This window comes from Hibiscus syriacus, unplaced genomic scaffold (genome assembly GCF_006381635.1).
Source record: "Hibiscus syriacus cultivar Baekdansim isolate YM2019G1 unplaced genomic scaffold, ASM638163v2 tig00111237_pilon, whole genome shotgun sequence".
NCBI lineage: Eukaryota > Viridiplantae > Streptophyta > Magnoliopsida > Malvales > Malvaceae > Hibiscus > Hibiscus syriacus.
The window spans coordinates 358,576-384,468 of NW_024063029.1; the positions used below are offsets into that span (position 1 = coordinate 358,576).

The 25,893-nt window shown below is 35.3% G+C and overlaps 1 protein-coding gene across 2 annotated transcripts; it reads left to right on the top strand.

Annotated features, from left to right (window-relative positions):
• The first annotated feature begins 1,909 nt into the window (after positions 1–1,909).
• LOC120156751 (calcium-transporting ATPase 3, endoplasmic reticulum-type) lies at positions 1,910–25,421 on the top strand. 2 transcript variants are annotated; one of them, XM_039168010.1, is made up of 34 exons: positions 1,910–2,063; positions 2,158–2,208; positions 2,343–2,376; positions 2,700–2,717; positions 3,655–3,791; positions 4,312–4,386; positions 4,723–4,768; positions 5,059–5,118; positions 5,220–5,300; positions 13,625–13,737; positions 13,945–14,022; positions 14,465–14,518; positions 14,613–14,714; positions 14,825–14,883; positions 17,530–17,674; positions 18,065–18,172; positions 18,610–18,762; positions 18,973–19,077; positions 19,385–19,581; positions 20,207–20,318; positions 20,455–20,553; positions 20,647–20,792; positions 20,934–20,991; positions 21,788–21,880; positions 22,141–22,191; positions 22,327–22,458; positions 22,823–22,924; positions 23,259–23,313; positions 23,548–23,633; positions 24,141–24,289; positions 24,410–24,515; positions 24,625–24,678; positions 24,865–24,913; positions 25,069–25,421. In XM_039168010.1, exons 1-34 carry the CDS (start codon positions 2,031–2,033, stop codon positions 25,134–25,136), a joined length of 3,009 nt encoding a protein of 1,002 aa, XP_039023941.1. In that variant the 5' UTR covers positions 1,910–2,030; the 3' UTR covers positions 25,137–25,421. The 2 variants fall into 2 exon arrangements, with proteins under 2 accessions (XP_039023941.1, XP_039023940.1); XM_039168009.1 differs by lacking the exons at positions 1,910–2,063; positions 2,158–2,208; positions 2,343–2,376; ... (2 more) ...; positions 4,312–4,386; positions 4,723–4,768 and having other exon boundaries at positions 5,062–5,118; positions 13,625–13,710; positions 13,923–14,022; positions 25,069–25,416.
• Positions 25,422–25,893: the final 472 nt, after the last annotated feature.

Sequence of the window (25,893 nt, forward strand, 5' to 3'; positions counted from 1 at the left end):
GGGACAAATGACTATGAATAATAGGTTGATTCGTATGGATATAATGGTGAATGATATGTGCATACTATGTGGAAATGACGTGGAAACTAGAAAGCATATGTTTTTTGATTGTTCATTTTCGAGGGGATTTGGAGGGCTGTTCTGAATGCTTGTGGTCTGCATAAGTCGATCCTTGCTTGGGAGCAGGGGCTAGCTTGGGCTGCTACATTACTTAACGGTAAATATTTCCTTACTCTTATCCATAGGCTTGTTTAAAGTGCTTGTATTTACTTTATTTGACGATAAAGGAATAGTAAATTGTTTCAAGGGGTGCACAAGGAAGATGACGATATTCTGGGTATTATTTAAAAAACTGTTAAGATTCAACTTTTTAGAAATTGTATAGACAGGACTGATTTTGTAAATGTCCAACTATGTATGGCTTGAGATATTTTATACTGAATAACTGGTTAAGATTTTGTTGGATTGTAGCATATAGTTGCTTCTCTTCTGGGTTTAACATATGCAACTTATAAAATAAATAAATAAATAAGGGAGCGGCGGCGACCGTTCCTATTCGTTCTTACTCGGTCAATCCTTGGTAACCATCATTCAAAAATTTAAATTAGTAACCAAAAGAAACCAATAACTAAAAAGAGAAAATAAAAAAAGATTACTTATTGAGTTCTTGGGTTTTGGTAGATCAAAGGTTTTAATCATTTATCTTAATAATGATAAGATTTTGTTTGATGAGAGAAATAATATAATTTATTTTGATAGTGATTTTATTTCGAACAATAAAAATCAGATATATATATATATATATATATATATATATATATATATATATTAATTTTTAGGAGCTGATTCGCTATTTTTTTAATTAAAAAATTAGACCAGGAAAATACAAGAGAAAAGTAACAACTTTGATTTAGCAGCTTCCGTCATTGAAGACAATGGCAATGATATGCTGAGCAATAATAGTGCGATAACCAAGTGTTTTTAGGTGAAATAAAATAATTTTTTCTTCTAAAGATGATAATGAAATAAAATAAGTTTTAAATAAATTCATATTTTAGCAAATAAGAAATTAATTTTTTATTCAATTTTCACGTTATTATTGCAATGAAAATTAACGTTTTTATAATTATTTAAATATTAATCGATAATATAAATGATTAAAATATAATTTTTGAATATTAAATAATAATAATATTAATAAAGAAATAAAATTGACAGTTAATAAAGTTTACCTAGTATTAAATTGATTTTATCATCACATATTTCTTGTCTCAATATTGAAAGCAAATGCAATGATGGATGGATATTGAGGTTTCGACCGCAACAAAAACATTTTTATTTAAACATGAATTTTATTAATTTTGTTTTTTAAATTAATTAATACTTTACTTTTAGTAAAGAAAATTATTTTAAACCCCAATATTGTAATCTTTAAACTTTACTAATGATATTAGAAAATTGATAACAAAATATGATTATGAATTAATGATAATCTTTATTGTGTTTTAAGAATAAGAATATTTAAAAAAAATACTAATATTTTATTTATTAAACATGATTGTTAATAATAATATGATTCATTAATATTAAACATATTATTATATAACTAAATGTGCATTTAAAATACACATAAAAGTCTGAATAATTTAATTTTCACCTTTTCCTTTCAAAGGATTCAACAATTAACAGGACAACAAAAATATGTAGCAAATCTTATTCAATTTAAGTCCAAATCAACATCAACCACTTGCAAATCCAACGGATCAGGCCCAACTTGACGTAACTAATGCCCAAATTAAGTCTGTGACCCGAATCGAAACCGATCCAGCGAAATCGATAATAAATCCCAATGGTAATTGGGAGGTTTATTTGTATTCTACTCCAACTGAGTTGAAAAGCGTCAATCTCGAGCATCCGAACCGAACCGAAGCGAAACATTTTATTTTATTTTATTTTTATAGAGTGGATAAACGAAAACGGACGAGCCCAATCGCGAAAAACTCCGGCGACGCTTTCTTCTCCGATCCTAAATGGAGGACGCCTACGCTAGATCTGTTTCCGAGGTACTTTACATTTCTATTTCTGTAAAATTTTCATTCAAAGAATTCAACAATTCTTAACATCACATTTTGAATTGACTTGTTTCTTTGCGTTTAGGTTTTGGATTTCTTTGGAGTAGACTCGACGAAAGGTCTGACTGATTTTCAGGTAAGTTTATACTTTTTTCCCCTGATCGGACTTGGAGTTAAATTTTAGTTCACTTATATTACCGTTGTCATATTTAAAAGCTAACTGACTTGCCAAATTCTTTCTAAAGATGGATTTTGTGTTTGCAATTTCAGATTTCACAACATGCAAGGCTTTATGGTAAAAATGGTAAGATATTTTATGAATAATTTTTTAGTTGTTTTTCATGTCGAATTGGCACTATGTAATTGTAGGCATTATTAGGGCCCTTTTCATTTTTCATTTTTTATTTTTTTTCATGTCAAATTGACAATATGTAAATGTAGGCATCATTAGGGGCCTTTTCATGACGGGCGTTTCCTTCTTCCTTAAGCGTGCTGTAGTTTAATCCAAAAAATTAATCATGATCTTGCTTCTTTAAGAATGCAAAATTTGGTATTCATTCTCTTTTTATCCCTCTTGTAATTGTTGTTTTCCCCCCTTTGTTGGCATGCTTGGTTTCTCGTCTCCAGTGCTTCCCGAAGAGGCAAGTAAGTACATTCAGAATACCATCTCTTTTTATGTTCTCTTTTCAAATTGCTTTCTCCTTTACTTTTTTTGCACCATGATGTTTTTGTATCTGGTTGTTGTTATAAGATATATTTGAAACATAACATGTTAGTTCTCTTAATCAGCTCCTCTGTATTGCTGTGACCCTTTTGGTTGGTTATAGTTGTTGCTATGCATTAACTATTTAACTTAAACTTTAACTTTATAGTTACTCCAATTAGCTCCTTATTTTTTTATAGGAATTGAAGGCCTCGTTAAAACCCCCCTTCTTGATTAAAGGAGTTTTAAACAAACTCCTTAATCATCGGACCAATTAGCTCCTTATATTTCATTCAATTTTTTCTTCATCTAGCATTGGTTTTATGGTCTGTCTAGTTTTATTTGTATTTTATTGAATTCTACTTAAACTTCAGAATATTATGCTCATTTTGAAAGCAGAAAGCCTTTTGACATATATGCGGCTTATACCTTTTTATAATTAGCTTAAAAATATGCCTGTCTTGTGAAATCGTGACAATCTTCTCATCTATTGGTGTTTGGAAAAAATGAGGCTTGCTGTGGGCCTGTGGATAAGAAACCTGTTTGCTGGAGGTTGAGCCTACTAATAGGAATATCTTTTTTGTGTTTTTGCTTCAATAATATATTTCTAGCAATTTTGCTCCTCAGTGAAGAATAAGAGTGGTTAGTTTTAGTAAAATTAGAGTTGGCAAGAGGCTGCCAGGGCTTGGGATTTTCTCATCCCATGATTATGTCTATTGCTTCCAGTTGGTGACGAAGAACATGCAAAGTATTCAAAATTCAATTTCTTCTTGATTTGTGGATATTTAGTGGTGCTATCTCTACTCTCTTTTAGTTTGTGTTAAAGTCTGCTGTTTTATTTACTTATTTGTTTTTGGTATTTCACACTACTGAATACAGGGACTCCATTTTGGAAATTGGTTTTCAAGCAATTTGATGATTTGCTTGTTAAGATATTGATTGCTGCAGCACTTGTTTCATTCGTTTTGGCTCTGATTAACGGAGAGACTGGCTTAACTGCATTTTTGGAGCCTTCTGTAAGATTATCATGTTTGGATTTGCTAAGCTTATTCCTTGTAATAATTTTCCAAAACATGCGTAAGCATGTTTGATAATTTTTTAAGTTTTTGAACAGAAAAATGGTTCTTTGTCAAGACATTGTCAAGTAGTTTATTGTAGGACATTGACCTCATCAGAGCATTCTGTCTAATGGTCAACTATGACTACAACATATTTTTCTAAGGTGGCTATACGCTTATTATTGATCATGGCATGATTTCATTTGGACCAAAATACAAATTGACTATACAGATTGGCAACTCTTATTATAGTGTTCTAGTTTGATTTTTGAATTCTTTCACTAGTCCAAGGAAATATGGACTTAAGTTTTCCACATTTATGGCCTAATTTATTGGTGCTTCTATTAATTTCCAGCATATTTACTCCTTTGTTTCCTGCTATTAACTGGATCAGTCTTGTAATGATGAGCTGGAGCCATTTTCATGCTTGGTTTACATCTATTGCTTAAAATAATATATTTGTTTATTTAATTCACAGGTTATCCTTCTGATATTAGCTGCCAATGCTGCAGTAGGAGTAATTACGGAAACAAATGCTGAAAAGGCACTTGAGGTATGCTTGGAATCTCAAATCGAGTCCAGTCATGCATATTTGTTTTATAATAAAAATGATGCCTTAAGTATGCGAAAGCTGGGGCAATAAACCTATGGTCAATTCAGGAGAGACGCAAAAAGAGAGTGAAAGTATAACTGCAGCAAGGCGATAAAAGTCTCTCTCTGACCTGGGATATGTCCTCCATCTTTCCAATAAATCGACCATTTTGGCATAACCATCACACCAAGTAGCATGTACCTAATATCATCCACCATTGGATGATAAAGGAGATAATTCTCCTGTCCCTTACTCTTTTGATATTTTGTATTTTTCTTTTACATTTTTTTATTGTAGGAGTTACGTGCCTACCAAGCTGACATCGCAACTGTGCTGCGCAATGGTAAATCAAATAATGATATAATCACATGATTTACGTGTTGGTTTTAATGTGGTGGTATGATGGGGCAGTGTTTTATTTTATTTTTGTTTAATGGTATTTTTATATTACAAGAGTTAATGCAGGTAAATAGTTTGCTTTTATTTGTGGGTTTGCTTTTATGCTTTTCTTTGGCCTAAGTTTTTCTTGTATATTTGGAAAATGATTTAATAGCTGATTATGTTTCTTTATCCAAATAAACATAACTGAAATGTTAGTTGGATTCATTTTGACACTCAAAGTGGCTATTGTAGGTTGTTTCTCTATACTTCCTGCAACAGAGCTTGTTCCAGGAGACATAGTAGAAGTTAGTGGTAAGTTTGTCAGGTATCTTGATTTTAAAATCAGTTGTCACCGAATGTTTTTGAAATATACTGACAGAGCTGTTTTGTTTTGCCTTCTATAAATTGAATAGTCGGAAGCAAAATTCCTGCTGATATGAGAATGATTGAGATGCTAGCTGGTCAGTTACGTGTGGATCAAGCAATTCTTACAGGTACAAACCATTATTCTGTATTTTTGTATCGTGCCTTCTATTTTACAGAGTGAGGTTGCCCTACTGGACTATCTAATGAATTGAGTGAGCATTGGAATCTGGTGCTGGTACTTTTAGAGTGTGCAGGATTTAGAGAGGTGGTTGCATTAAGTTTTATCTGTGTGGTAATTTTTATGATCCCTTTTGGAGTCCGACCTCCGATTTTTTACTCTTATTTTGAAGTTAGAATGTTAGATAACCAGGTTGCTAGACTGCCACTTTTCGAATATTGTGTTGAACTGGATATCGCAACAAAAAAATGAGTGCGCGAGATAGATAGAGAGAGAGAGAGAGAGTCCTAAAGGTCGTCTATCCTCTGGTGAGGAATGGACTGTTTTTGTTGTTAATCTAAGTAAGAGGGTCTCTAGAAGAACTTTAAGGGAATTATTCAATCATTATGATCAAGTTATTAGGGTCTTTATTCCAAATTTTATGAACAAACCAAACTACAAAACTTCTACGTTTGCATTTGTCCAGTTTGCAGAGGAGGAAAGTAGAAGAAGGGCAATACAAAATATGAATGGAACGATGGTTGATGGGAAGAAAGTTTCAGTGGGGGTTGCAAATATAACAAAAATAGGAATAGAGTAGTCGATGATGGCAGTGTCCCGACGGAGTTTAGAAAGCCAGTATGGGGTGTCTCGAATGGATACAAGGAGGAGGCAGAGGTATCGAGAAGTCTGAGGGATGGGAGAACGTACATTGAAGTTTTGAATGCAGAAAATAGAACGAGAATTGAAGAAGAAAGTTGGGGATAAAAAGGGAGATATTAAGGAAGGTAGTAAAGGGCTAAGGAATGTATGGGAAATGCATATTCCATCAGAAGATTTTAACTGAACGAAAAGGTCATTAATAGGGGTTATCAAAGTCACTTTTGAGCCAGACTTGGTAAAAACAACTTTGGCAGAGGAAGGTTTTGAAGTCAATATAGTGAGATGGGGATATGTATGGAATTCGTGCATCATTATGTTTAAGTCCAATGAAGGTTTCTTAAATGCGTGGTCTACTTGTCGAGAGAAGCTTTCCATTTGGTTTGATTGGTTGGTTCCTCTGGCATTTTGCTTGGTTGAGTTACAGGATATTCCTATTCTTAGCTGGAATGAATTGTTTCTGGAAAAACTGGCTAGAAGGTGGGGGAAATTTGTATGTATTACTGAGGGTACAAGGAAAAGGGTTGATCTCTCTTCGGCAAGGTTATTAATCAGGGTGGAGAGTCCCTTTGATGTTCCTGACGTTATTTTTTTTTTGATAAGAATGACAAGCCTCCTTAAAAACCTCCTTCTTGATTAAAGGAGGAAAAGAGTGCCTTAGAAACTTTATTACTCCTCCGAAATTACATAAGATTTAACATAAACACCATACTTAAAAAACACAACAGACTAAGCTACTCAACAGACAACCAAAAACCTAAACTCAAACGATACAACGCACTGGAAACGACTAAACATCAACCAATTCCCGTCTTTGCTAAACTATCAGCCTCCCCATTACACACCCTTGGAATCAGTCTAATTGAGTGCACCCTGTCCGAGATAAAAGATGAAATCTCTTTAACTAACGGGAGGATAAAAACAGGGGCCAAAGCTGGGGTATGGACCCATTCCACAGTCGACTTACAGTCACTTTCCACAATCAACCTTCCAACCTTAACCCAACAAGAAGACATATAGATTTCAATGCCTCTCTTAATAGCCTTTAACTCAGCAACAGGCGGGGGACCCTGACCTACATTTTCTGAAAAAGTCAGAAGGGAGTTGCTATTCCAGTCTCTCAAAATTCCTGACGTTATTAATATAGGTTCTTATGGGAAAGTCAAAATTAAGTTGGGATCGGTGTTTAATAAATGCGATGCTATATTCAGGGAAGAGAAGGAAAGGGGTTTAGTTGACTGGTACAGTGATGTGAGGCGGAGGAAAATGAAGGAGGAAGATGTACACAGACAACAACTAAGCGTGGGATGTCTCCTGAGGAGGTTAGGTCAAAGGTGGACACGTGGCTGAAGTAAGGGGAAGAGAGCAGTTTGAAAAAAATTTCTGGGAGACAGTTTCTGAAACAGATGACTTACACGAAACCTTCTATTAATGGGGTTTCAGGTTCATTTGAAATTGGGAAAAATCCCAAAAGGGATTTTGCAGGCCTTGTGTTAAGGAGTGAGGCGGATCCGGAATTATCAGCCCAATCGGATGGCAATTGGGAACCTCTTTCACCAATTAAAAAAATCTCTCCTGCTAGGCCTGCTTTTAATTTTAAGTGGGCTGGTTCTGATAGCAAATGTAAGTTTCAGTTAATTCCTCAAAAAACTGCTGGAAGTGTTCCTAAAACAGAGGAATCGGGTGAGGGAATTGATAAACTACAATCAGAATTTTCGGAGTTGGAAGAAAAAAGAAAAGGGTTGAATGAGGAAGATTATGAAGGCAATTCGGATGGTTCTCAGAGAAGGAACCTGAGGAATCATTTGTCCAGCCGACTCTCAATTAGGAGTGCACCTGAAGGAAGAAGGGAGAAAAGAAGGTATGCTAGAGTATATAGCAGGTCCAGAGACGGACGTGTATGGTTTCGTTCGGGTAATGCAGCAGTTCAGAATCAAGCAGAGGTTTCTATGGTACAAGACAGGGAGGTAGGAGGTTTTACAATTATTCAAAGGTCCATTACAGCAGAACCCGGTGAAGGCCATGAATTGGTTAAAAATAGGTGTGCAATTCCGAATCATTCCAGTTTGATGGCAGAGAGTAAGTCAATAGATTGTTATGATGGTCCACGGTCTGGAAAAGACATCAGAAGAAGGACAAGAACTTTGCTTAGTGAATCTCTTGACTTGGTTAGTAATTACAATATCTTCATCCCATTTCTCTATTCTTTTGGATGAAGCCTTAATAACCTGGGAAGTATGTCAAATGCTGGGTATCTCTTTTAAGGAAGGGAAAAAGGCATTTATAGATAGAATTGTTAAACTGGAGGAAGGACTGGGGGTTGCTAGAATGGATGAAACGTTGTGAAAATAGCTTTTCTAGTTTCTGGTTTTTTTTGGAGTTTGGTACTAATTTTATCCAATGTCTAAACTCAAAATGATTTCGAAGAATAAAAGAGGTTTGGGGAAAAGAGAGAAGTCCAGAGCAGTGGCAAGGCTTGTCAAGAAGATCAAATCGGTCTTACTCTTTTTACAAGAAACAAAGTTAGACCACTGTAACTTGATGATTAGAAGGAAGTTAGGGGGAAATCTTCTGAAATGACGATCCAACTCAGTTGGTAGAGCACAAGGTTCTTAACCTTGAGGTCGTGGGATCGAGTCCCATGGAGGGAATTTCATAATTCGCAAGTCTCCTACGGAAGTTGCTCTCAGCCTAGTGTTGGGGGCAGCTTACTATCTTACCTCCCCCTTACATATGGGAACAAGGGATAACCATTTTAGGGGGAAATCTTCTAAAGGGAGTGATTTATTCTCCAGCACATGGGGCAACGGGTGGGCTTTTTTGTCTGTGGAATGAAGACTTGTTTCAAGTTACAGGTCAGCAAATTAGTAGCAGATTTATAGCAGTTCTTGGGAATTTCAAGGAGCTCAATATGGAATGTGCTTTTATAAATGTATATGGTCCTTCAATAGAAGCTGATAAAGGAGTTTTTCAGGGAATTGCTAGATTATGTAACTATTGTGAATATGCCAATTTGCATTGGGGGCGATTTTAATGCTTATCTGAATCCAGAAGAAAAGATTAGGAAAGCTCAAAATTGGCATGTCATTGATTTGTTTCGGCCTTTTGTACAAGAAGCAGAGCTCATTGATCTTCCTTTGTCAGGAGTAACTACACTTGGTGTAGTAATAGAGTTTCTTCACATGGGTTAGATTAGATCGGTTTCTAATTTATGGCAGTTTCTTGAAAACTTTTCCTAATATTGTGCAGAGTCTTCTTCTGAAATCACTTTCTGATCACAACCCGGTAGTGTTGGAAGATTGCAGTTTAAATTGGGTTCCTAAACCATTTCATTTTTTTAATTATCTTTTAGACGAAGAAGGCTTCGATGAGGTGGTGGAATCCTTTTTGGAAGATTCGAGGAAGAAGAATTTTTCTGGAGGAATTTTCACTACGTTGCAGGGTACTATTTGGAACTGGTCTGGCAGATTTCATGTTAGGTTGGCAGATTCAATTTCAAAGCTGGAAGGAAATATAAATGCTTAGAGTTTAAGTCACAAGGAGGAGTTCTTTCTATGGGGGAGTGGGATCAGTTGATTCAATTCAAAAAGGAGCTTTGGAGACTGATGAGGATTGATGAGAGCATTTGGTTTCAGAAGTCAAGAGCGAGATAGATCAAAGATGGAGACAAAAACACGAGGTTTTTCCACCTTAATGCTTTGAATAGGAATAAAGTTAATGCTATTCAGTCCTTGAAATTCGAAGGGAAAGTACTCTCTAATCCTGAGGAGATTAAATCCAGTGTGTCTAAATTTTTCAAGGATGCTTTTAGTACCAAATCAACGCTGGAGTTAGAGCTTATGAATTTTGATTTTACATAGTTGTCAGCTTCTAAAAGCGCCTCTATTGAAGAGGCTTTTTTAGAACAAGAAGTGTGGGAAGCAATTTCATCCTCTAATAGTGCAAAAGCCCCTGGCCCGGATGGTTTTACTATGGGTTTCTACAAGAAATACTGGTCAAGCCTAAAGGAGCAGATTATGAAGTTTTTTCTAGACTTCTACAAGGGTAGGAAGTGGAGTCATGGTGTTAACCATGTTTTCATTACACTGATTCTAAAGAGAAGTAATCCTGAGAGTTAGAAGACTACAGATCGATAAGTCTTGTGGGTAGTCTCTACAAAATTCTCTCAAAAGTTCTTTCTAAGAGACTTCAGTCTTGTGTTAAAGATGTTATTAGCTCTTCCCAATTTGCTTTCATCCCGGGAAGACAGTTGTTGGATTGTGCATGTATGGCTAATGAAGGCATTATTTTTGGAGGAAAAAAGGGCTTAAAGGGGTTGTTTTTAAAGTGGACTTCCGTAGAGCTTATGATACTGTCGAATGGCCTATCCTCCTTAGAATAATGAAGGACATGGGTTTTGGTGAGAGATGGTGTTCGTGGATTTCTTATTGTTTATATTCAGCTTCAATTTCGGTTTTAGTGAATGGATCCCCTACAAATGAGTTTCCTATGGCTAAAGGGTTAAGACAGGGTTGCAGTCTTTCTCCTATTTTGTTTAATGTGGTTGGTGAATTACTACGTTTGATGTTATCTAAAGCTATTGAATTGGGTCTTTTCAAGGGTTTTCTATTGGTAAATCAGAGAATCCTTTTTCGCTCTCTCTCCAGTTTGCTGACGATCTTATTATCTTTGCCAAGCTTCTTTACTCAGATTAAAAATGTAAGAAGAGTTTTGAGAATCTTTAGCTTAATGGCGGGGCTTCATTTAAATTTAAATAAGAGTAAACTCTTTGGCATAAATGTTGACAATGCCTCACTTCAAGAATGGGCTTCGGCCATTGGGTGTGCAATTGGTTCATTCCCTTCGGTTTATCTCGGCCTTCCTCTTGGGGCCAAAAAAAAAGTTTATGGGAATCGGTTATGGAGAATTTCAATAAAAAGTTGGCGGGTTGGAAAGCTTCTTCTCTTTCTATGGCTAGCAGAGTGGTGCTTTTGAAATCGGTTCTGTCTTCCTTACCCATGTTCTTTTTATCTATTTTTAAGATGCCTTGTAAAATAAGTCAGAAGATCAATTCTTTGATGGCTAATTTTCTTTGGGGTTCAGGAGCTAAGAAAAAGAGAATTCATTGGGTGAGTTGGAAGAATGTTTGTAAACCATTGTGTAATGGAGGTCTGGGAGTTCTTGATTTGAATCTCATCAATCGTGCTTTGTTGGGGAAATGGGTTTGGAAGTTTGCTAATGAAAAGGAGTCACAGTGGAAAAAATTGTTGTGTTCAAAATACAATGTCAGTTGTAATTCCATGGCAATTAACCAAGTTTCCTCTTCTCAGGACTCTTGGATTTGTAGAGGAATTGTAAATAACTTCATGAAGGATGACTATGTGGGGGCTTGTCTTAGATCTCACGCGAAGTATCAAGTTGGAAATGGCAAATCTATTATTTTTTGTTTGATGTTTGGGTAGGGGACTCTCCATTGAAACTCAATTTCCTAGGATTTATGCTCTTTCAACAAACCAAAGGGGTTACGTGGCTGATTTTGGTAGATTTGATTCAAATGGTTGGGATTGGAATGTTCAAATGAGGAGAAATTTATGTGATTGGGAAGTGGCTCAATGGTTGGATTTAATGGTTAAGCTGAGCAACATTAGATTATCCGATTCAGTTGACTTTTTAATGTGGAGTGGGAGGGGTGATGGGTTGTTCTCGGTCAAAGCTTGTAGGAAGTCTCTGTCCTTGCTTCATGAGGATTTTTTTATGTGGAAAAATCGGGTTTGGTTGGGTTTAGTTCCTCCAAGAGTTGAGACTTTCCTTTGGCAGATTTCTTATAAAAAATTAGCAGTCCGATGTGAGTTGAAGAAAAGGGGGTCCCCTTGGGAGATGATACCCTTTGCCCGTTTTGTAATCAGTGTGATGAAACTGTCCAACATCTTTTCATTTCTTGTTCTTTTTCGTGGGAACTTTGGAACAAAATTATCAGCTTCTGGGATCTTTCTATAGCTCTATCCAACATCTTTTCATTTCTTGTTCTTTTTCGTGGGAACTTTGGAACAAAATTATCAGCTTCTGGGATCTTTCTATAGCTCTACCTCGCGATCCTCCTTCCCTACTTAGTTCGTGGTCTGATTTGAGAAGTAGTTCGATTATTTGGAAGTTTATCCCGGGTGTTGTTCTTTGGTCAATTTGAAAGTGAGGAATGAAATTGTTTTTGATAGAGCAAAACTGGACAGAACTTCCCTTTTTTTCGTTGTCAGATTCAGATTAGCAAAGTGGTTTCTAGCCAAATTTCCCCATGTTTTTATTCAGGCTGATTTGTTGATTGCAGATCCTTCATTGGCAGACAAACTTTCTGTTTCTAAGGTTCAGTATTTGCCTGTGTTATGCTGGACTCCTCCGATTGATTTCTTTAAGATGAACGTTGATGGGGCTGTTAGTGGTTATGGGCTGATGGGAGGTATAGGGGGTGTCTTAAGAGACTGGAATTGTTCTATTCTGCTATCTTTTTCAGAGAATATTGGTCTTAGCCCTCCCCCTCTAGCAGAATTGAAAGCTATCTTTAAAGGATTAGAGATTTTTTTATCTTCAGATTGGTGTTCGAAGGGTAGGCTGATTGTTGAGTCCGATTGTAAGTCGGCAGTGGACTGGGTTAATTCTCCTTCTTCAGCTCCTGTCTTCTTTTCTAATTTCGTTAAAGACATAGTGTCTATTTTGTCAGATAAGGATTATATCCTTAGATTGATTCCTAGAAGCTGTAATTGTGAGGCAGATAAGTTAGCTAAGGAGGGGATTGGGTGATTGTTAGTTTTTTTTTTCTTTCTGTTTTATGTTTCTGTAACGAACAGCTGTTTAGCTGTCTGGTTAAGTCTTAATATGTTTTATTCAATAAATTTCTGAGGTACACTTTTCCTCCTTCCGCTAGTTGGTTCTTTCCTATGGGAATAGGACTACTATGAGGGAGGTTTTTAATGAGGCCTCCTACTCCTATCAACAACAAAAAAATAGTGTTGAACTCTTTGACTATTTGAAGATTTGGTTTCAAGTTTCAAGGAGAGTTTCCTTAGATTCTGGTGATGATTAGCAGAAGACTTGGATGATGTTTCTTTGTGCCAAATACCTAATTAGTGGTTGAGTTCAAATAACTTCATATTTTACTGATTTCATCAAGGTGGAAGCAGATTTGCAATAGCTTTAACAGGCCTTAAAATTGTTTGAAAAAAAAATTAGTAGTGTCTGCTTTGAAAGCCCTTATATAGTTTTAGCCTTTGTTGCATAGACAGAGTAATTAACATTTGATTATTTTCTGGTTCATTGGGGTTCAACATTTGCGTTCAAAGTCATTTAAGTTTGCTATGTGACAATGTTTTTGTTTGTTTGCTTCGTATCTTCTTTGTGCTTCAAGGAAACTGAACTTAAGCTTTCTTTACCTTAAATTCTAACTGGTTTTCACGCCATACAATGAGCAGTGGTTACTTCACTGAATATTCACGTACCAGACCATGCTTATAGTTTTTGCATGTAGCCTTAGGTGATGTCAGTTGGAGACATTTTTACCCTTTTGTACATGTATGACCTTTTTGTTTTTGTTGATATGTTGTTATTTCCTGTTAATGTTTTCTCTGTGCACATGGTCCAATTCTGCTGCGGATTCTGTGTTGGTAGGTGAGAGCAGCTCTGTGGAAAAAGACATTGAGTCTACCATAGCAACAAATGCAGTATATCAAGACAAGACAAATATTCTTTTCTCAGTAAGACTTCAAATTTTATTGCACTTCGTTGTTCCACATGACGAGTTACTTGTCCATTTAAGAAACTGAAAGTCATGGTTTCACTGCTGAAATTTGTTTTGATTGAAGAGTCCAAATGTTGTTTTCATTTGCAAGTTCCCAATTAGAATCTTGGTAAAAAATCCTTCCTTTGTATGTTATCGGCAACATATCTCACATGTTTGGATTGCCAGGGTATGTTGTGGTTGCTGGCAGGCAAGAGCTGTTGTCATCGGGGTTGGTGCAAACACTGCTATGGGCAGCATTCGTGATTCAATGTTGCGAACAGATGATGTATGTAAAATTTCAAAATTTCAACTAGTATGTTTTGCCTACATTTCTTTTCCCTAGAGGGTATGTATTCTTTCATTATTCTTTCTATTTGTTATATCTGGGCCGGTACTAACTTATATACAAAATGCTTCCAAGGTTTCAATTTTGTTCATTATTCATGATGAAGATTTAAGATTATGAATTTATGATCCAACATGTTGGTAAAATAACTATCCAGAATAGATAATATTTGTCAGACTTGTGATCTTTCTTTTCAGCTCAGTGCTGAGGAAATCTTTTGTGCTTAATTGTTTGGAGGTTCAAACGTCGAATTTTCTAATTTTTTGTCTGTGGAATGTTTGTATCTTGTTACAACTTTTATCCAAGACTGATTAAAATTATAGTTTTACATAAATGAGCAGTATGTATTTATTCTAATATTTATTGTCTACACTGGTTGCAGGAAGTTACCCCCTTGAAAAAGAAATTGGATGAATTTGGTACCTTCTTGGCTAAGGTGAGCGTGAATCATCTCTTTAAGATTCAATCGACGTCAGGTTGATAAGATAACCTACTGTGGTATATATTTTTAACTATCGGTGTACTTTTAGGTTATTGCTGGAATTTGTGTACTGGTGTGGATTGTAAATATTGGCCATTTCCGTGACCCTGCTCACGGTGGAATCTTGCGCGGGGCGATTCATTACTTCAAGGTAATAGCATGATAATCGTCTCTATTTTGTTTGACTTATGGTCGATTCCATAGCAGACATATTTCCTTACATTTTTTTTAACTTTGAATTGCTTTGTTGTGCCTCCATAGATTGCTGTTGCGCTTGCAGTTGCAGCAATTCCTGAAGGGCTTCCTGCTGTTGTAACCACGTGAGTGTTTCGAACTTCTTTTGTCATATAAATCAATAGATGTCTGTTAAATATAGCCATGCTGCTCAGGACATATGCAGTGAAACTGAATTGGAGATTAAAATGTCTATCAGAAGATTGGTGAGATTGTTGTTAGTTGAGTTGGCCAAGTCTGATATAAGAATTAAGAAAGTACCTTTTCATTTAATCTTTTGTGCCATCAAATAGCAGAAATCACTAAAGAACCAAAAAAATGTCTCTCAAACTCACTTTTCTGTGATAGTAGTAAGCTTATGTTGATTGGTTCTTTCAATTATCTGAATATATTCCCCAAACATAATGATTTTTTCATCACATGTTAAACTTGCATCAATGATGAATGGTACCAATGTTGTCAAGGGTGCAAGGCACACTCTAGGCGCGTAAACCTTTATATTGCCTCAGACACAAGGCGGAGAAAACACACTAGGCTGAGCGAAGTAAAGCTCAATATGTGTACGTGAATTTTGTAATTAATGCACACGCAAACACATATATAAAGCTTGAGGTGTATAGTAAACTCTAAAGGGGAGTCCAATTTTTCTACAAATGCAATTTTTTTATTGATTAATATGCATGATTTCCTCATGGTCGATGATATTGATTGCTCAAATAAACTCTAAAGGTTCAGGCTTGCCTTGACACACGCCTTGACTACACTGAATTGTTACTGAAATCCAATTTAAGGGGCTGTTTGTTTGTCTCTTAATGGAACCATTCAGCGCAGAATGTTGAACCGTTCAGCATTCAACGCGTTTGTTTCGCACCTCTGAATGATTCAATGCTGACTGATTCAACAAAACCTGTGTTTTAAAAATCGCGCCTGAGGCGCTTTGAGGCGCTAGGCGAGGCGAGGCGTTTAGAAAAAAGCCTCCGACCACCAAGGCGGCGGCGAGTACAAGAGGCGGCGATTCAGTCGTCGGAGGCGACGAGAGGCGACGAGGCGATGCTTTTAGCGATTCACGTACAATGACCCATTTTTAAATTTTGGGTCTGGGCTCGATTTTCTTCCAACAGTCAGACCTTTTAATCTTCTAACAGTCAGACCTTTTAAATTCCAATTACTTACATTAATGTATTCCTGGAACTTTGAACTGTCTCTTGACCTTCTAACGTCCAATTTTTTAATTACTGTATGTGTTTATAAATCATGATCCAAGCTCTCTAGTTTCTCCGATGCATACCCTGGAGCTTCTTTTCCCTCCTAAAATTTTCTCTCCCTCCTCCATTCATGCTTAATTCAGCGATTGTTCTACGTTGAAGTTGAAAGCAAGCAGACTCTTTTCTCAGTTTCTCCTATCTCCTTTCTCGATTTTCTCCATTAAGGTAAGTCTTAATTTTAAAATTTGTATCACTGTAGTGTATGTACAATCTGCTTTTTTCCCCCTCCACTCCTACATGGTTAATTTACTTCACTGTAATTTGTTTAATTGCTTCATCTTCAATGTAATTTGTTTAATTGTTTATATATTGGAAGACACAAGCTTTCTTTATTGGTTATCACAGCTGTAGATATATAATCCGCTTCATTGTAAGGTGATCTGCTTACTTGTTATTTTGTTAAGGTAATCTGTTTAATTGTTTATCTAATATGTTTAATTGTTAGGTAATCTGTTTAGAATTTAGATATATCATTAAGGTTTTCGCCATTAAGGTATTTGTTAGATAATATGTTCATAGAAATAGAATTTACTCATTTTAGGCTTTTAAGCACAATGTAAATATGTAATTTGTTTATAGATAATCCTGCTCAATATGCATTCTGTTTAATTTATAGATTCTGTTTATAGTTTTCTGTTTTTAATATGTTAGTTATAATATGTTAGTTTACTGTTTTTATTGCTAATTTGTTAGTTATAATTTGTTTTTTATGCTTTTCCAAAAAAAGCTTACTGTTTATATTGCTAATCTGTTAGTTTATAGATATAATCTGTTAGTTTTTTGTTTTCAGTCTATTGCTAATCTGTTTTTACTTCATACACTTCATATAAATTCTGTTTATAATATATAATTTGTTAGTTTTTTGGTTTGATACATTTTGTTGTTATGTATTTTTTGCTATGTATTGTATTTTATGTTTTTATAGATTGCTGCTATGTTTATTTAGATAGTTAGATTGTTTTTCTAAAATGGCCACCGACGATGCTACCGGTTCTGCTGATGATGCAATTGATCCGGGGAGGAAATATAGTATACCTATGCTACTTGGTGTTTTTGCTTATTAAGTTGTTTTGTGTTTGAGATATGGTTATAAAATATTTACAAATGTTTTGTAAAATTAAGCGCCTCGCGTACGTGAATCACTCGCCTCAAAGCGCCTCAAAAAATTGAGGCTCTCGGGTAGCTAATCGCCTTGGAGCGCCTCACGCCTTTTAAAACACAGAACAAAACAGTGTTGAATGATTCAGCACAGAAGTGTATTCTGAATCATTCAGAGCCAGTTATCAAACAACATGTCACATTCAGAGCCAAACCATTCAGAGCCTCTGAATCATTCAATATTTGAATCATTCAACGCTTAATCATTCTGAAGTAAACAAACAGCCCCTAAGTTTTACATTGTTATGAGGGCTTTTTATAAAATTGCATTTCTTTTAGGCTGCTTTCTGATTTTTTTACTTGTTCTAGGTGTTTGGCTCTTGGAACAAAACGAATGGCTAGACTGAATGCTATTGTTCGATCTTTGCCATCAGTAGAAACTTTAGGTTGCACCACAGTGATTTGCAGTGACAAGACAGGAACTCTGACAACGAATATGATGTCCGTTTCAAAGGTAATAGTACTAGAACACTTGATTGTTAAGAACTCTATATCTTACCTCCAAATTACATTTTTTACCTTGGTTTGTAGAGTCATTAATATTATTGCGTCTTTTGTTGCCAACCTGCTCTGCTTCCATTTTGTTCATAATGAAATTATGGTTTGGTTTACATGTTGTGTATGGAAGAAAGCAATGGCTAAGTGCATTGGGACACTTATAATTAATAGTTGTAAATTTCAACATTTGTTACACCATAGAACAATAATAGAAACTTTGGCTTCATTGAAGCTGTTCAAACGGAAGACCTGCTCTTGCCTCTTATGGCTTCTGTGTAATCAATCTTTACTATGATTTTAGTTCCTAACAGAATGATATTTCTTTCTGCATTCTCCTTTATCTCAGATATGCGTGGTCCATTCCGTGCAAAATGGTCCAGAAGTTGCTGAATTTGGTGTCAGTGGGACAACTTATGCTCCAGAAGGTTTTATATTTGACAGCACCGGTGTTCAGGTATTTGTTTATAGATGATGGAAGATGCAGTCAAATACTTGATAAATGCATACGGTCTCTCTTGTTCATCATCGTCACCATCCATGTTTTTTCCTTTTATGTTAGAAACATACTACACAATAAGTTTGAATGGTCTATACAATTCCTGCTATGAGAAACTGGTCTTTGACCTATTGATGTCTAGAATAATGCTATACAATACTTGGATATTGCTCTAGTCTCGTGACATAAATTCAAAGATACCTCATTATATTGACCAGATGCAATGATTGGTGATTGTGCTTTTCTATTTTAGAGATGCATACATTAGTATGTATTGTTTTGGAACAACTTTTCGGTGAATGAAACTAGATGTGTACATATAGTTCCTGACTTCTGGATCATATAGGTTCATTCCATTCTGCATTGCATCTATATATCATTTTGTTGTTTTGCAGCTTGAATTCCCTGCTCAGTTACCTTGTCTTCTTCACATAGCAATGTGCTCAGCTCTATGCAATGAGTCTCTCTTACAGTATAATCCCGACAAGGGAAACTATGAAAAAATTGGCGAGTCAACTGAAGTAGCTCTGCGAGTGTTGGCAGAAAAGGTTTGTATACTTTGGCCCAGTAGCCAGCTACATGCAGTTCCTTTCACATGCAGCCACCTTTGCATGCAACTTGTTTGTGTGACCTTTTGCGTATATGACATAAAAAAAGCCATCTCTAGTAATATAATTCTTTTACTCCCTCTCTGTTTGCATTATCTTTTGCAATTGTTCATTTTTGGTTTGGCTTATTTATCTCACTGACTCTTTCAGGTTGGACTTCCTGGTTTTGATTCTATGCCTTCTGCTCTGAACATACTGAGCAAGCATGAACGAGCTTCCTACTGTAATCACTACTGGGAAAACCAATTTAAAAAGGTTTGGATTCAGATATTGTTTTCTTATGATAGTTTTCATGTTTGTGGGATTTGAGTCCAATTTTTTATATGGACAATTTAATATGAACTTATCTGGATGTGAATAGTTTCTCATGTTTAAGCACCAGGGAAAGAATGTCCTGTTTTTGTTTTTTTGGAGTGGAGGCATGTTCTGGATATTTTTTATGGTTCTTCCAGAATGGTTAATTGATAAATTGTGTAGATATTTTATTATCCACTTAAAAGTTGTCCTAAATTTACTATGATGTTGACAACCCTTCTACCAAGTGCTTGTTTATCTTTTGCAGGTTTCTGTTTTAGAGTTTTCCCGGGATCGTAAAATGATGAGTGTCCTGTGTATCCATAAGCAGTTGGAAATTATGTTTTGTAAAGGTGCTCCTGAGAGTATCATATCTAGGTGTACAAATATCCTCTGCAATAGTGATGGCTCTACCATACCAATGAGCACTACACTTCGAGCTGAGCTGGACTCAAGATTGAACAGGTTAGATTTCATTTTGTTTCCCTATATTCATTAACTTTTTTTTGTGTCCTTCCCACCTTCCAATTATGCGTAATTTACTATGCATCAAATGCTATTAGCATTAGGGACTTACTCGTGAATTTGGAAGAGAGTATGGGGTTCCTGACAGAACTTGAGGTTTCTGTGGTAAAACAATGTCTGGATGTTGTCATCAGTTTAATGCAATGTTAATATCTGAATTGTGGTGCACAGTGACATCTCTAGTCCAGAAAGTGTATATACAAGGAAAGATGACTGAAATACACCTCATTTCTTGCATAGAAAAGTGTTACTGAATATTTGAACTGAATGCCACATATGCAAAGCCACTAGTATCCTATTTAAAATGAAAAAAAATGCTTATTAGAAGTGGTGTTTATGAAAATTTATGCTACAAGAAGACTAAATCATAAGATTTGATGACATTGCAAGCTAACTTTCAATTTTCTTGGTGGTACAAGTTTTTGGTGTTTTGTTTAATTTGTGAAATTTTCAGGTGCTTGCTATTTTTTCAAGATCAAGCTTTCATTTGAATGTTTTGTTTCTTACCAATCAATATCTATATTTTTATTGTTCAGTTGATTTCTGGTGTTTCTTCATTGTTCAGTTTTGCAGGGAAAGAAACATTGAGATGTTTGGCTTTGGCGTTGAAGATAATGCCCATGGGTCAACAGACTCTCTCCATTGATGATGAGAAAGATCTTACGTTTATTGGGTTGGTATGCTTTCTTTTCATATTAGAATGCTTGATTCTGCTTTTGTGTGATTGTTTTGGTTGCCAAATTGCTGTTCTCTATGTATCCCCCAAAATCAGTGATTTTGCATTTCCTTTTTATTATTCATTATTTCTAAAAGGTTGGCATGCTTGATCCACCAAGAGAGGAAGTGAGGAATGCTATGATTTCATGCATGACTGCTGGAATTCGTGTTATTGTTGTTACTGGAGATAATAAGGTAGCTTGACATTGTAACTCCTGGTTCTTGCAAATGACTATTTTCTTTCTCCCTCACTGTCACTTGCATATCTAATTTGAGATTATATTTCAGTCCACAGCAGAATCCGTTTGTCAGAAGATAGGTGCTTTTGATCACTTGGTAGATTTTGTTGGGCATTCATACTCTGCTGCTGAGTTTGAAGAGCTTCCAGGAATGCAGCAGACAGTGGCATTGCATCATATAGCACTCTTGTCCAGGTATTAAAGGTCTGGTTTATGCAGTGTATCTTACTAGATGTTGTCATTATCTGGTCCTGTTATCCTTTCTGCTGATAATGTTTTATTTATATTTTCCTGTGTATATTCATTCTGTTGATATGCATCTCTCTAAATTTACAGGGTGGAGCCTTCACATAAAAGGATGCTAGTTGAGGCCTTACAAAACCAGAATGAAGTAGTAGGTTTCATATACAAAGTTTCCTGGTTATAAATTGCAGTATCATTTATTTCATATCGCTATTGACATTGGTCTTATTTTATTCAGTCTATTAACTGCCATAGGAGGAGGTCAAATGGTTATATAGTTGGTATTATTACCTAAGCAATAGTTGGTAACCATGATGGTTGTAGAGTATCCAGGGAGTAAATTCAAGAAAATCTTAGTAATGAAATTGTACAACATTGGTTGTTGTTTTACTACACTCATACTTCATTTTATCATCAATCTATGGATCCTACTTGGGTTTCATTTTTAATGTTAAAATGTAAGTAATGACTTTGTCAATAAATTTGAGGGCAAACAGAAATGGAACTTAAATCTCTTTTCATATCCAAATCCTCAAAAGCTGTTTTATTTTTTAGTACCATGGGCCAAAACACCACTAGTTTGTGGTTGAAATTGGTGGTAAGAAAGTGGAACTTACAAAAGTAAAAACTTATTATAGAAATTAGGACTACAAAAGTTTATATCTCATTTGTGTCTGAAGAAGTAATTAACTAGGTGTAACAGAACTTGTGTGTTTGGTGTCGGCTATGGCACAAGAGAAGCTGATTTCTTAAAATTGTTTTGGCTTTATCCTTAGTTTAAAGGTATATATCCTAAGAATGTGACTGTTGTTGGATTAACAGTTTACTTGTTCTTGTAGATGCAATATGTGTATCTGTGTGAGCATGTTCTATTGCTTTTCCTCTATTATGAGTTCCAATTTCCTGTTATTTCTCCAATAATTTGTAACAATAATAACTTTTATTAGGTCGCAATGACTGGTGATGGTGTAAATGATGCACCTGCACTTAAGAAAGCAGATATCGGAATTGCCATGGGATCTGGAACAGCTGTTGCAAAGGTATGCATAATTTTCCTCTCTCAGGTTCATTTGTTCTCATACGCCCCTTTTCATTTTTATGAGTGGTAGAATGTCTAAAACCACTATTTTTGTATAACCAACATAAAAACAAGAAATATGCACATTCTAATTACACAATGATACATAATTTCCACATTACTGTTTTTTCATCCACAATGCTTTTCATTCTGATGTTGCTAATGTTGAGTGATTCGATTTGACTTGCTTCGTTATTACTATCTTTATCCTTTCAATTACAGAGTGCTTCAGATATGGTTTTAGCTGACGACAATTTTGCTACCATTGTTGCGGTATGTTACTTACAGTTTGTTCCATTTTCTTCATGACATATTTGTATTCTTGTTTTTTTCTTTTTTTCTTCTGTTTTAAAGTCCATGCATTCCTTCACATAGAGGATGTAAAAGTTGTCTTTTCAATTCGGACAGGCTGTTGCTGAAGGAAGGGCTATATACAACAATACAAAGCAATTCATCAGATACATGATCTCTTCAAATATTGGTGAAGTAGTTTGTATTTTTGTGGCGGCTGTACTAGGAATACCTGATACCCTTGCTCCCGTGAGTATGTTGATTTAAGAAAATACTTGCAATCTGGCATCATATATCTTTAAATGAGGGGAGAAAAAAGGAACTATATTTAGTTTAGAACACTGTCATTTTCATTGATTAAAATAATGACAATGATGAGATCTTTACATCTTAGCATTCCAACAGAATATATCCTGATCTGGCCATTTTTGTTTAATTTTTCATGATATTTTCATTATTTTCTTGATGGTCTATATAACTAGGAATTACTTTTTCTATCAAACCCAAGATTGCAATTATTTTGATAGCCTTTCTAAGATTATCTTATTCTGGTAGTTTAAATAGATAATACTCTTGATTTTTATTTTTATTTTATTTTAAAAACAATGTCCAGGTCCAGCTGCTATGGGTCAACTTGGTTACTGATGGATTGCCTGCCACTGCCATTGGATTTAATAAGCAGGATTCTGATGTGATGAAGGCTAAACCTCGCAAAGTACTGCTTTTATGATTTTCAAAATTTTCCAATAGCATGATGCTTTATTTGGAGAAAGGATAAACAGAACCAATCAAGATTCTGTTTAAAATGAAAACATGGAAAGAAGCGCAAAATTGTTAGAAATTTTATTGAACACAATAGAGTTGGTTCAGCTTGATTAATTTTTCCTTATTTTGTATTTTTTTTAAAAAATCATTTAGATAGTTTAAGTATATTTTGTAATAAAAATTACAGATTTATCTTTTTATTTTTCTTTAGTATGATACATTTGTAGATAACTAATTTTCCGTTTCAATTCAGGTCAATCACTTTACTTAACTTGGGTGTGCAGGTTAGTGAAGCAGTGGTCAGTGGCTGGCTTTTCTTTCGATATTTGGTGATTGGAGGTATGTATAAATGCTGTTCTAATTTCTCTATTCTAATAATCTGGCATTGTTTCTCTTTGGAGTTTCTTCTGAATGACTTTCAAGTTGCAATATCATTTTGCTTTGCTTCCTACGCATTTTAAGATTTAAATTCTGAGTAGTGCTATAAGTTTCTTACATCATTTGGATCAACTCAATTGAGACTATATTTTGTAAAATATTGACTATTAAGGATTTTCCCCCTGGTTGATGTAGCTTATGTTGGCCTTGCAACTATTGCGGGGTTCATATGGTGGTTCGTTTACTCAGAAACTGGTCCTAAACTACCATATAGCGAATTGGTAAGTTTCTTTTTTGACGGAGTTTTGATGTTAATGAATGTCTGCCCTTGAGAATGTGTTGAGAAATATATTGAAGAGGTTGCTGTTTCTTTTATGCTTGTTATTGGCCTTGGTGTGATGCTTTGATTTATCTCCATTTTTTATTATGAACTGTGTACGATATATATGACATTTAATAGTGAACTGCAGATACATTGGCTAGCAATATAAATTTAGTGAATAAATGTATTGAATATTTGTTTTGATGTGCGAACTTTCTTAGATAAAATTAATTTGCTCTTTGTGGGATTTTCTGATGTTTTTATGTTCAACATGTTCCCTAATTACATATCTTAAATTTCAGCATTAAAAATCTGAAGAACTCAATGTGTGGAGAAAAATTACTTAGTCTACAGTCTACACTTTTAGCTTTTAGATTTTTGATCATAGGCTTATAAAATCACTCTTCTAGGTTTGCACGTCTTTACATATTTCTTTCAGAATACCTGATAAGTTAATTTGTTGCAGATGAATTTTGATACGTGCCCAACAAGGGAGACAGCTTACCCATGTAGTATTTTTGACGACCGTCATCCATCGACTGTGTCCATGACTGTGCTTGTTGTTGTTGAGATGTTCAATGCGTTGAATAACCTCAGTGAAAACCAATCACTTTTGTAAGTATAGTGTTTGCTAGCATTTGACCAACAACTTTTTTTTTGTTGTTGGTGGTGTTGGGAGGAGGGTGGATGAGGAAAGACTTTGCGCTAATCTTTTCCCAACTTTTTAAATTTTAGGGTTATTCCTCCTTGGAGTAATATGTGGCTAGTTGCTTCAATAATCTTAACAATGCTCCTTCACATGCTAATTCTGTATATTCCCCCACTATCTACACTATTCTCTGTAAGTTGTTTCCTCTATCTGCCATTCACCTGGTTATTGAATTTGTTTCTATTTCCCTTTTTCTTATTTGAGGAAACTAATTTACTGGCATAAAAATATTGTTTTATAGGTTACTCCATTGTCTTGGAATGATTGGACTGTTATCCTTTTTCTTTCTTTCCCTGTAAGTACCAAGTAGCATAAACTTTTATAACGGGTAGCTGTATTGTGATATGAAATTGCTTTATGTTGTACAGTTTTTTCATGGTACACTCGTCACTTTGGCCTTTAACTATTGGTGGTTGTGGTATGGCTTTCATTGAGATGATTTGTTGTACTCATTTCTACCATTTTCTAATATCTGTTGCAGGTTATAATTATTGACGAGGTGCTAAAGTCCTTTTCACGAAATTCCCATGGTAATGCTTACCCTTCATTTGGGTATATATCTTTTGACCTAATGAGCAACCACCGTGCCTCTTGTGTGAAGAACATTCTCTGTTGCAATATATTTCAGATCATTATTAGAAGAGTGTGTCACCATAAAATATCTGTTTGCTTTGATTTGTTGTAGGTATAAGGTTCAATTTCCGATTCAGAAGATTCGAGGCACTTCCAAAAAAGGAACTGAGAGACAAGTGATAATTTGCTTTACAGAATCTTAATCATTTTAGTATGTTTTGAGCGGATATGAGGCATAGCTGACGGGTTTCTCCTCTTTGGAGATACAAATGGAGGATAACTTGCTCAAGTTCTTGGGATGTTTTTTGTTTCTTTCACTGGTGCCTCTTGAAAATCAAGCCATAACGACGAAGTTGATAATTTGGTGCCTTCTATATATGATGACTGATGAGTTAATGCGTCGATGTCTTTAGGAAGGGAAAATGCGTTGTCTTATTACTTCAGAAGTGGTTGTTTACATTTTTAGTTTTTTTTTAATTAATTTATTTGCTAATACAAGAAATGAACATCACGTCTCCTATAATTACGACTGCCTCGACTTATATTTATGTCGATCATAGAAATGAATCTACTTCAGATTTCTGAACTCATGAATAGATCCAAATATAAGCATATTCATCACCCAACTCTCTTTTTTTTGTTAGCGCAGGAACTAGCTTAATGAACCATGAGTTGTCGTTGGCATACAACACAAGCTTGGTCATCATGCAGAAAACTTGAATCTCCTCGTGACTAGCATACGTTTTTCTTTTGGCTCCCAAAAAAGTAATTTAACCGCACACTTCCTATCATTCTGAATCCCAACTTCCATGGTGGTTCTAATCCATCATATAACCCCCACAATTCAGCTTCATGCACCGAACATTGACCAATGTTGCGAGCAAAACCATGCAACTATTGATTACAGTGTTTACGCAGAACACCTCCAATGAACGCA

Excerpts from the sequence above, each read along its gene's own strand:
- LOC120156751 (XM_039168010.1), top strand. The coding sequence starts at position 2,031 with ATGGAGGACGCCTACGCTAGATCTGTTTCCGAG. Across the intron at positions 13,738-13,944 it reads TTCAAATTTTATTGCACTTC|GCAAGAGCTGTTGTCATCGG; the intron begins GTTGTTCCACAT and ends GGTTGCTGGCAG. Across the intron at positions 20,992-21,787 it reads TACAAAACCAGAATGAAGTA|GTCGCAATGACTGGTGATGG; the intron begins GTAGGTTTCATA and ends AACTTTTATTAG.